Source organism: Squalius cephalus (assembly GCF_949319135.1).
Source record: "Squalius cephalus genome assembly, chromosome: 14".
NCBI classification, from domain to species: Eukaryota; Metazoa; Chordata; class Actinopteri; order Cypriniformes; family Leuciscidae; genus Squalius; species Squalius cephalus.
The window spans coordinates 19,344,245-19,356,588 of NC_137135.1; the positions used below are offsets into that span (position 1 = coordinate 19,344,245).

General features: G+C 39.9%; 2 protein-coding genes across 2 annotated transcripts; one reads left to right on the forward strand and one right to left on the reverse strand.

Annotated features, from left to right (window-relative positions):
* The first annotated feature begins 2,456 nt into the window (after positions 1 to 2,456).
* On the forward strand, positions 2,457 to 6,548 carry cfl1 (cofilin 1). The gene is given in 5 exon segments (XM_079892737.1): positions 2,457 to 2,586; positions 2,589 to 2,608; positions 5,464 to 5,762; positions 6,021 to 6,097; positions 6,201 to 6,548. Coding segments are annotated over 5 exon segments (630 nt in total). The 5' UTR covers positions 2,457 to 2,471; the 3' UTR covers positions 6,320 to 6,548.
* Positions 6,549 to 6,768: 220 nt separating this feature from the next.
* Positions 6,769 to 11,742, reverse strand: prss23 (serine protease 23). The gene is made up of 2 exons (XM_079892736.1): positions 11,659 to 11,742; positions 6,769 to 10,805 (listed from the first exon to the last, which is right to left on the reverse strand). Exons 1-2 carry the CDS (start codon positions 11,689 to 11,691, stop codon positions 9,657 to 9,659), a joined length of 1,182 nt encoding a protein of 393 aa, XP_079748862.1. The 5' UTR covers positions 11,692 to 11,742; the 3' UTR covers positions 6,769 to 9,656.
* Between the last annotated feature and the right edge of the window lie 602 nt (positions 11,743 to 12,344).

A 12,344-nucleotide genomic window follows, 5' to 3' on the forward strand; every position in this document is an offset into this window, starting at 1 on the left:
TTGAACAGCCGTTAATTTGCAAGAGTCTACGAATGAGCAAAAGCGAGTAAATGGAACTATTAACTATTATGGTTGATTGCAAATTGAAGATAATAAATTATAATGTGTGTTATTTGGTCTGCGAGATATGTTCTTCCCCCTTTGCAGTTTCATTCTTTCTTTGCTGCTGTACACCGCTCCCTCTAGCGCTTACTGTGTGAATTTTTGTCTATAGAAATGAAATGTCCTTGTTTCCTTATATGGCGATCGGAGTCGCGAGCCGCCTGATGTGCGCGGCTTTGGCTGAAGCGCGCTCACGACTGTCACCATTTGCTTCCTTATTTGGAAGCGAGTTAAGCGAACCTTAAAAAGGGGCAGAGACAAGCACAAAGGGTTAGGCTCAGACCACAGCGTGCCCTACGAGCCACTAACGAATATTGCAATCGGTGTAGTATGTTTTCAACGCAGAATTAGTGGGACCAACAGCGCCTATTACCAAACCTATTTAAATATTAGATATATTCATGTTTACATTTAAATATAGTAACTAATTAAAAAGTCGTGTTAAATATTGAGATTTAATAATTAAGATCTGAGATTTAAGATTAAATAATAATAATAATTACACACACACACACACATACATACACACACACACACACATATATATATATATATATATATATATATATATATATATATATATATATATATATATATATATATGAATACGCCCGAGCGTTGTATATGAATATATATATATATATATGAAGAGCTCTTTTCCAAAACGGGATAAACGCCATTTTAAAAAAAAATGAGTTTGTCATGTCATTTTGCTGTGTACTGGACCTATTCACTGCTCCATCAACGTTTCATGACAAATCGCTATATTTACTTGTTTAAAATGTACTGCAAGATGCAGTTTCTTTCCAAAACGAGATAAGCGCCAAACCTATTTTTAGCCTAAACGGGATATATCCTCTCAACCAATCAGAATTCGGTGAGCGTTCTACGCAATCCAAATAGGCGGCGATCTGAACAGAGGTTTGTTACTTTGTTTATGTTCATTCATTCCTCAAAATGAGTGCTTTAAACTGTAGTAACACTTTAGATGGCCTTGATGAGCCAGTGAGACCTACACCTGGGGGTAGAAAATGCAGACTGGACAAAGAAAATCACAAAAAACAACAAAAAAAGAAGGTTCGTCACTCGGGTGGCGCGTTAATACCAACAGTGGGATGTCAACACAAAGCTGCCGCCAAAGGTTTCTGTCAGGCCGAGAGGCTGTCGCCGGACGATCTGATGGTAAATTTCAACTATTTTTATGAAAAACAAAACAAGGTTGACCAGGACCAGGCCATACTTCATCTCCTGGACATCACGCAAGTGACAAGGAAGCGTCCGAAAGTCCAGGACATTAACAAACAAAAAGACCGGAACGTATCTGTTAAGTACAGTCTTTTGTGCAACAGACATCCGGAGAATGTGCCCGTTTGCAAGGCGACCTTCATAAAAGTGTTTTGGTGAGTACAACTTTCGTTTCAGAATTGACTAGTATAATACTGTTTTGTAGGTTTTCCCCCTCGCGATAAAGATATTTTCCTGTAAAGAAGCCTGCTAACGTGACATTAAAAGTACTGAATAGTTCTAATAGCCTAAATGTGTTACTAAATGATTTGAATGTATTTTTAACATTGTTGTATTTAAGGACTGGTATTTGTATGTGTGTTATTTTTAAATTATTTGTTTTATGTGGTGGACAATATTAGAACATATCACTGGAAATATGTATTTTATTTTTACTATTTATTTTATTTTACTATTTATTTTATTTGGCTTTTATTTATTTCATGCATTTGCACTTATTTAATTTATATTCATTTATACTATGAGTACCTGATTATATGTTGCATGTTCTCTTGTTTGTTTTTTAAAAGACAAACCATCATTTTTTTTTTTTTCAAAAATTGATGGATTTATAGCGTTTTGAAAAATAAATAAATAAACTTTGAATTTATCATCAACAATATTGTTGTTTGATTTAATAATCATTGTTCAACGTGTTCAGACTGAGCCAAAAAAAACATTTTAATTAGGATAAATTGAATATTCACAAAATGTGTGGGTCTAGGTAAAAAATGTAATTTTCCTGAAAACTACTGAAATGGATTTATCCCGTTTTGGAAAAGAGCTCCTCATATATAATTCATATATAAAAGAGTTGACATACATTTTAGAGTACTGTTAAACGACACATTATGTGCTATATATTGTATTTATGTTGTAAAATATAACTGATTTTTTTTAATAACAAATGCTTAATAAAAAGTGCAACTTTAAAATGTACAACCTTGTATAAACGCTTTTCAACGACCATACGTTTGTGCCAATGTACTACTGACAACAGTGAATATATTTTTATGTGTTCACGACCATTTGTGTGGAGCCCAAAACTACAGTTCCCATAACACCTCAATAAGCGCGTGACATGGATGCTCGCTCCCATCTGCCGCGCGGCCACGCGCAAAAGGGCGCGCCCGAGCGTTGTATCAAGTGTGAGAGCGAAGGACTGCATCACAGCTCATTCAATTCCTATCCAGACGCTGACTAGCACAGAGAAACAACCATGGTATGTCTATATTTAAATAATAATTATACGATTTACGGCTATTTCCAACGTGTTTGAAGAGTTTAATGACTAGGCTGTGGGCTTTTTAGGGTGAATGAATAATCTGAGAATCAAATCTGTCAATTAACGCCTCCGCCGACTATAGCTGCAGGCTACGTTAAGTGCCGTAAATTGTTAGAAAAACGTTTCCTTGGCTCTTGTGGCAGTGTTCTTTGAGCAGTTTTATTTCTATATATATATATATAACGTTGCAGTTAATCTCACAGCTCTCGATGTTTTGGTTGTGCGTGGCCTTCAGCTATTCGGATGCGATGAGATTGGCAAAAAATGAGACCCAAAAACTACTGGCGCCATTTCCCCGCTCAGCTTCCTTTATTTCCGTGAGTCGAGGCCCAGGAAAGGCCTCGCTGCTTTTCATTACACTCTACCTACAGGCCCCATCTCTCCACACACCATTAGATCGCACGGCGAAATTAAGAGAGGATGTGTATAAATCAATGTCCGCAAACCGGTGTGTGTTTAACTGCGTTTTTCGTTTGCCAGATGAAGCGCTTTCTTGAGTCTGTCCTTTGTCTGAACACGGCCAGAAAACACCATCGCTCACGTTTGCCGCACCAGAGAGACTGCGGGCGTGTGTGAAAACGCAGATTATTCCCTGCTGAGGTCGAAGCCCCGCGTGTTTATACTCCGCTTTTCGTCTTCGGAACGCGTTCATTTTGCGGATATTTGTAACGCATGCAGGAACACCGCAACCGTGGCCCCACCCTAATTCTTGATGCACAGATGGTGGAGGTTTATTTCTTTGACCGAAAAAAGATACCTCGACTAGGAAAAGTGTTTTAGGTCGATTGCAGCTCGGGTTTATATGAAACATTATAAAATATATGCGCTGGGAGGGAGGAAGCCGAGCTTAAGAACCGTTACTTGTGCGTTTGCGTATCGGCAGGCAACGTGTGCACGACTACACTCTTCCTGGTTGGACGTAACTTTGGTGAATCGTAGCGTATCGGACGTTTTATCTTTGCTCGACGCGTTTAATTTCCATAATGTATATGCATTTCGTTTTATCGGCATTTTGTCTTTAAGCACGTGACGTTTCTTGTCTGTGACGCGCAGTGCTTGTGGATATTTGGCTGAATATGCTTTGCTTGCTTTTTTATTATTTATTGCTGCGTCGCTTTCGTCAACTTGTTTCTGTAGACACGGAAGATACTTGAGAAATTGAGAGGAAATTGCGTTCGTGTCGCGTGTAGGCTGAAGGAAATGCCGGTTCCGGTGTGAGCAGTCTCGGTAGCCTCGTCACTAGGACAATGTACACGTCATAGGCCACAAACAAAATCTCTTTCTGTGAGAGGCAAGTGATGACTCGTTATACATCTTGTTTCTTTTTTAAAACGTACAAGCTCTCTTTTCATTTAAGGACCCACGATGTCATTTCCTGTATCTCATTTCTACTGTGGGTTTCACTTCTCAGTGAACGTGGATGATTTACCTGCAGCATTATTGTCCTTGTGCTTTAACTTTGGACTTTTACTCTTTTTATGACACTAGATGACAGATGAGGGCGTGTTTTTTCTTAAGATGCTGGCGGAAGATCTAGAATCTTTGGTGACTCGTTCAAAACAAACTTAATGTTTTAATTTTTTTTAAGCTTTTGTCTTAAACATTTGTAGATGATTCTTAGATGAGTATCTAAAGGGCATTTTCGCCCGAAACGAGGATCCCACAATCATGGAAAGTATTTATACAGTTAGTCATAAAAGACTGAAAGTCGTGATTCATTGGTCAAAAGGTGTGGGAATCCTGATTATCCCTTGGGCCTGTAATGTCCTATTTCTTTCATTATTTGTGATTGTTAGGTAATGAGGCATCTTAATGCATTCCTGACACTCACACCTTAAGCAGACCCGGTTTCCACCCTTTAGACATGCGTTTCCTGTAAGTGGGCCACTCAAACATCTACCCCACAGGGCTCTTTGTTTCCACCTTTTCACATGTCCTAATGTGCTATTCAGAAGCTAGATCTGCTCTAGAGAACTAAATGTTCAGGTTTTCTCATTTCTTTGAGATGTTTTCTGTTGAATGTTTGGTTATAGCAGTGCAGCATTACACTGATCCCTGTTTCTAATGGAAATCAGAGGACTTGAGTAGGTTCATGGGACTGGTGTGACTGAGGCCATTTTGATTTTTCACAGAAGAATCATTGTTTTGCAATCTAAAGCTGTACACCAGATTTGAATGACATGGCTCTCTTATAATTCTCTACGGCCAATTTTATTCACATTTAATGATCCTGCTTTAAATCAGATGCTCAGTATAAATTGAATCAACTCTTATGAGGAAGTGCCCAACCATCCCTCTGTTCAAATGTGTTGGAGGATGTCTGAAGTCGTGTGACCAGGGAAGAATGGTGCCTTGTTCAAACCACCCTTTTTCTTTAACTTGCTATTTAGTTTTTTTTTGGGAGTAGAAACCACATCACTGCAACAATGGATAATTTGCACCCAGAATGTCATTCAAGTTCTTTTGCTATGACTCTCATTCCACTGCCCTTGAAGTGTGCAGTCCTGTTTCTCCCATGGCTGGGTTTTTTGTTTAGTCACTCGCTTCTGTCTTGTGTTGCAAAACCTGCAGGCCCAGTAGTTTGGATTCAGCCAAATGAGGTCCAAGTATTCAGTTTTGTTAAAAGGGCAGCCCGTCTAACTAGATCAGACAAGACGGTTTGGTGCAAAATCCCATTCATTCACTTCTCGTTTTGCACCCACACATTCATGCCTCCTTGCTCATCAGCTCACTCACTTCCCTCTATTCAAACCCATGTGACCTTATCCTGTGTGTGTTTTGTGTTCTCGCAGGCCTCCGGAGTTACAGTGGAAGAGAATGTCTTGACGGTCTTCAACGATATGAAGGTTCGCAAGGCTCATAGCAATGAGGAGGAGAAGAGCAAGAGGAAGAAGGCTGTTCTTTTCTGCCTGAGTGAGGATAAGAAGAAAATCATTATGGAGGAGGGCCAGGAGATCCTGCAGGGAGATGAAGGAGATCCCTACCTCAAGTTTGTCAAGATGCTTCCTCCCAACGACTGTCGCTACGCTCTCTATGATGCCACATATGAGACTAAAGAGACCAAGAAAGAGGACCTGGTTTTCATTTTCTGGTAAGTCTGCGAATGTACTTCGTTTAAACCAGGGGCTCCTAGTCCTGTTTCTGTAGATCTGGCTTTCTGCAGAGTTCAGTTCCAGGCCTGTCTGTAACTTTCAAGTGTTCCTGAAGGTCTTCATTAGCTGGTTCAGGTGTTTGATTAGGGTTGAAGCTGAACTTGGATCTCCAGTAACCGGATTGGACATCTCTGATGTAGACTTATGTCAAATGCTTGTGTGAAACAGATGATCTGATCTCTTGTTGTGTTGTCCAGGGCCCCGGAGAGTGCCCCACTTAAAAGCAAGATGATCTACGCCAGCTCCAAGGATGCCATCAAGAAGAAGTTTACAGGTAATGCTGTCCATCAAAAAAGGAAAATCAAAATAATGTACAATTATAAAATGTATAAATGAATGTGAGATCTGAAGCATTTTTGCTCTCTTGTGTTTCACAGGTATCAAGCACGAGTGGCAAGTGAACGGTTTGGATGATATCAAGGACCGAAAGACCCTTGCTGAGAAGCTTGGGGGTTCATCAGTGGTGACTCTCGAGGGGAAGCCTCTGTCCGATTGAGGCTGACACATTTCAGGGGTTAGCCGTTCATTCCGACGTGGGTGGGGCAGGTGGGCCAGCACGACTGTTTGTGGGGCCACGGGGTGGGTTAATGTGGGTGGGGAGGGTTGGGCAAAAGTGACAGTTTCCAAACTCCACACTTGATGAAAGATGTAGGCTGTCATTCCAGTTCACACATACAATGAACAAGAACAAAAACATTAAAGAGAAAAAAAAAAAGATCTTAAAAGACAAAAATGAAGGATGATGATTATAAAAACAAAGTAATATAACTGTAAATGTGTACTGGCAGGTTTTCGTTCTTTCTGAGTTCCATGGGATTGTTGAAAGAAAAGACTGAGACAGCAGCCGTTACAATTCAGCTATACAACATACTCTTTGTTCTTAAGATTTAGGTTTTTTGTTTTTGTTTTGCCAAACATATAGTTCAGTTTTTCTAAGTATGTGTGTTGACTAGGTTAAGTACAAAATTTCCTCCAAAATCACACAATGTTATTGGACCATTCTGGGAACAGTTTACTTGCCCCTTCCCCCCTTTTGTTTTATTTGAGTTCACATGTTGTTTTAATGATTCCATCTGATTTAAATATTTCAAAATGTAATTCAAAACCATGGCACTGGTGTCAAGAAATTGTACACATTCCTTCTACCTGTAAAATCTGGGACCTAGTGGGTGAGCGGTCTGTTGATGAATTGGATTGAGTGTATTGATGGACACGTATGAAGTTTAGATGGGGAGCGATATATTTGGGCAGCCTGTGTACAGAGCTTTGATTGATATTGGTCAGTGGATGTTTTGTATCGTCTCCTTATCTCTAATAAAAAAAAGCACTAAACAACTCTGCTGTTACAACTGGTTTGTTTCTTCATGTTTGGCAAATCATCAGTGTGAAGGCTGGCTTTATTTATTTTTTGTGCCCCAAGGTGAATCTAATTTTTAAAGTCTTTGAATCTCGAGTTGATCTTTAATATTGGTTTATATTTATATATATATATATATGTGCTTACATTTTGCTTATTCTGCATTTGTTGCTGTTTTATCAGTGTTCAGCATGGTTTATGCACTGATATATGTGATGGTTGCAAAATTCATAAAGTTCAAATGGATCCAAACAAAGAGACTCTGATTGCTTTGTCATCCTCCATATAGATTTGATGGGTGGCTTGGCTTTTAATAATGTCGTTCGGTAGACTACAAGCCAATAATAAAAATTGCTGATTATATTGAAACTATGATTGCAAATCCATCATGTACAATAATTCAGTATTTGAAGATGATGGCATGTCAACTGCATTGGATACTATTAAACATGCAATTCCATTTAAACAATCAAATCAATTCCATAACAGGCTAATTGGTTAAATCTCTGAGAAATGGCAGCAGTATTGTTTCACTGACAAATTGATATTTGTGGCATAAAGATGTTTCCTCAATATCTCAATATGCCTGTCATTTTTTGACATTTAGAATAGATACCACATAGAAGAGAGATGTAGATGGGATGACTGACGGGGGGGAAAAAGCATTCACCGTATGTCACATCTATAATGTAGAATATAAATGTGGATGAAGCTATTGCCAGTAAACTGCTTGAGGATGGGTATCAGTAATTGAGAACATGCTGATAAACCGTTATTAAAACATTTATTTCACTAAAAGTACCACAGGGATGTCTGTGAACAATTTTGAATGACTTCAATGAATTAATGATGTTTGTGTGTAGTATGAAACGCTCCAGTTTGTTCTTTAAAACATATCTTACCGGACAATTTGTGCTATATTAAATCGCTGAGCTCCTGCAACACTGTTGAGTAATGTATTCACGTCAGTATAATCGCTCCTGACTGACTGACCGAACCGCGAGGACTGTTCAGCCATGTTGTGAAAGACTCAATGAAAGATGTACACGACAACCATTGGAGGGCAGTAGAGATTCATTTCAAAACCTTACTGAAAAAAATGAACCTTCCTACTTCCTGTGCTGAACTACAATCGTCTGTCTGCACCTTTGCCTTTCGTAATCCAGTATTTTTGCAATTATGAATCAAACCACAAGCTATTAGTAGCTATTACAACACTGAACTCATATATTCTCTATGAAATATAAACTAACCATAAACAATACAAGCCAAAAAGTGTAACTGTAATTGCTGTTTAAAGGTTGCCAATGGTTTCTGGCAGTATTTTTACGTCTTCCTCTGCTTACCACCAGAGGGTATCAGTGTCACATTTTACATACAGTAATAATATTCAGATTTTTTTCTCTTTTTTTTCTTTTTATCATACTTGAAATATACAACACAGAATCATATATGCTATTATCACCACTTCTTTACAACATAAAAAAGTCCAATTTGCAATGAAAAAAGCAAAAACAAGAGACATTTTAGTTTATTAAAATAAAAAGCTTTTTAAAAATAGAACTATAATCAACATTTACCCTATAATCAACATTTACCCCACAACCTTTCTCTTAGTTTGTGTTTGTTTGGTCTTTATATTAATTCAACATAAAAGAATAAGAAAAATAATTTACAAACAGATACTGTAATTTTACCAATACGAGGTCTTTATCTATCTTGAAAAAGAGTATGTAACTGTAGAAGAGTGAATTGAATTCATGGGTTACAGATCCAGATGTATGCATTAAAATAAACTAAGGATCTATGCTTTTAATTTCTATTAACTCTCAACACCCACACTACATCTCCAGTCATCGATTTTGTTATTGTGATGTTCAGGGATGGAAATTAAGGAAGCTTAGCCATTTTTCCTCTACTTTAAGTCACCAAATAAACTCAGCGTATGTTAATCTAGTGTTACACAAAACCCAAGGGATGAGATCAGAATAAAACCTCCATCCCAATTCTAGTTTCTAAAAGTGCAAACAACAGTTTAAAGCTTCTGTAATGTGGAATCTGAAGGCTGTGGAGAGAATCACTTAACCGAGACAGCAAAATAGTGTCGGCACAGATCCGGCCCACATCTGGTACGCGTGGATTCCACGTGTACCAGATGTGGGCCGGATCTGGGCCGACACTATGTTGCTGTCTGGGAAGGGGGATCAAAGACTTGACAAGATAAATCTGTTGGTGTTGTCGACCTCAGAGTCTAAAGCTGAGTAACGTTGGCAGTATGGCGAGCAAAAACTAAAGGTAGTGGTTAAATAAAGTCCCAGCTCAACCCATGTGAGTAGTGATCTACCAGCAATGGACCTTCTTTCGTCTCAGATTCAGTAGCCACACCCGTAAAAGACTGTAAAGTGCAGGTTCCAAAATCAGGCACGTTGTATTTTGTCTATGATTTTATATTGTCCCATTCCTCTGTGTCATGTCTTCAGTCCTGATTGCAGTCCACCTTATTTCCATGAACCCAGTAACAGATCTGAGCAAACTTCAGTGGAGTGAAGCGAACGGCCACGTTGTAGTCACGATTCTCTCCATTGATTTCCAGCCACTGGTGGCCCGAGAAGATCCCGATGACCTTGCGCTCCCATCGCTCTAAAGTATCGTCCCACACACGTCCGTAAACACCAGAGCCACTCGCACCCGGACGGGCGTCACAGTGCTGGTAGATCAAATCGTTGGACTCATCCTCCACCGGACAAAAGCGGTACACCAGTTCCCCGGGCCGGTCACTGTCAAATCCAGAGAAGTGGATGCGTTTACCAGCCAAATTATCTGAGGTGGGTGCCACAGCCAGCCGCATGAAGGGACGCCGGTGAGGCCAACGTAACTCTAGAAGTGCGTAGTCAAAGTCCATGCTGACCTCTTGAGGACCTTGAATCCAACCTTTAGGAACTCGGGTCCGTTTAACTCTCACCCAGCGCACCAAGGGTTTCTTCACAGGAGCCTGACCCGGCCTTGTACCGTTAATAGACGGAGGGATCAGAAAGCCCACCCTGAGTTTCCTCGCTCCTTTGACGTAATCCTTCCCATCGTGCACGCAGTGGGCTGCGGTCAGGACGTGCTGCTGGGACACCAGGACTCCAGTGCAGCCGGTAGAGATACGAACAGCTGTGGAGAACGGGTAGTCCAGAAGGAAGTGGTCACCGCGGATGTTAAAGCGCCCATCTGAACCGTAAATCTGCCGTTTTAGCCGCTTGTGTCCGGGAGCGGTTACTTTGGGCTGCCTGAAAGGAAGTTCAGTCTCATTTTCACCCAGGTCAACAGTAGTTAATGTTCGGGAGCCATCTGCATAAAGTGTTTCGAAAGCTAGGTGCTCTTTATCCATGTCTTCTTCTTTGTGGTAGCAGCTCTCGTTGCAGTGAGTAGTGAGGTCCAGCTGAGCTTTGGCGCTGAAGCGAGAGCGGGACAGCGGTAGGGTGGCATGAGGTATCAGCGAGGGGAGGTGGGCGGGAGACTGATGTCGAGGTTCTCTCACTGAAACCGAGCTGGGCAGGAGGAGTAAGAACAGCAGGCCAACACAGCAAGGATGGGCCAGTCCCAGTGCGCGGTTAGGCACCATGGCTAAGATGTATGCAACCTAAAAGCAAACACAAACATATATGCAAGCATGAAATAAAACTCAAGATGTTCTTAATTTTGCAGATATAAGGTCATAGAAATTTAATGGCTTCACTCTTTTTTTTTGGCATCTATGGTGCTATGAAGAACCTTTATCATCCATGGAAACAAAAGGTTCTTTATAGTGGAAAAAGGTTCTTCAGATTATTAAAATGTTCTAAAGGTTGGAGTGTCAACTTGTCCAGGCTGTAAATTGGGGCACAAATGTTGTGTAGGAGTGTATTTCAGCCTTAAGAAAAAACTTCACTGAAAGGAAACCAAAAAGGCATTGCTGTGAAAACCCCCGTTTACAACGTTTATTTTTTTAAGAGCGTTGACATGTTTAGCTGGCTCTTATCCGTTCTAATAGTACCAGTGGTTTTGGACTTATCATACTGATACCCATCTGCCTGGATAAATAAAGTTTGTTTACTAGCTACTGTCACTTCATACCAAAGCTGCTTGTTTATCTTTTTTGTTTCATTTTGTCTCATGCTACATTCTGTAATTTGAATTGTAATTTTATATTGTATTTAATTGTTTTGTTTAGTAGGCCTACTTTATGCATTGTATATGAGTGAAGTCACTTCATTTAGAATAAATCAGCTTTTTCAGAGTGTACATCACTTAATGTGTAAAATTAGCTAAATAAAATAAAAAGCTGACTTCACCTGTAAGTTTATATAGGGAAAAAAAGCTGTACTTATTATTCCCTAGGTTTTGTCAAATACGTGCCTTGCCTATTAATTTTTCTGGTGGAAAATATCGATAAAAAAAAAAAAATCAATACGCGACGCACACAATAGTCAAGACATAGGCCTTATACAAATTACTTGATATTGTCCCTTTATACTAGCACTTCTCATCTGCTCTATTCATCATGGACACCCAGTGTGACACCTGAGGAATTCCCTGGACACAACCTGTTTCCTATACAACATCCCTTTGTCCCGAAAGCCCCTCATTTCGTCTTTTTTGTTGTCTTTCACATCATGAATGAATGTCCAAAGAACTTGCGTTGTTGTTAAACTCAAGGAAAACAAACTGTGTTTACCTACCCTCACTTTCCCATCGCTCTGTACAAACCAACAACTACAATGCACTTGCGCCAATGGAAGCCAGGAGATACAGCCTCTACACAAACTGAGCATTTTATAATGGAAAAGTGGGTTAAATAAAATAGATTTTTCGGTTTTTACTCTCTTTTTTTGCAGCTTGTAGAGGCATCTCGAATTAAACGGGAATTTAATTGTGTACAGCCAACAAGAGCAACAGTGTTTGACCCGTGCGCCAGAGCTTTACGCGCGCGTCTGACCGAGAAAATGACACAAAACAGTTTCGGAATTAGCGGAGGATACTTAACTTCAAGCTGTGTTAATAATGATCAAGGCTTGTTTAAATCCAAATCACAAATTCGTCTCCAGGAAGTTCACCGGGTATCCCATTCTCCAGGTTTACTCCCATCTCCACTGTGAAGTGCTGGAGCGCGTGACAGGTCCACCAAAAACATACACAATCC

What these genes read in the sequence shown, in the direction of transcription:
- prss23 (XM_079892736.1), bottom strand. Translation starts at nt 11,691, where the DNA reads ATGAGAAGTGCTAGTATAAAGGGACAATATCAA. An exon ending in GTATAAAGGGACAATATCAA is followed by an intron (nt 10,806 to 11,658) that starts GTAATTTGTATA and finishes GTTTGCTTTTAG; the next exon opens with GTTGCATACATCTTAGCCAT.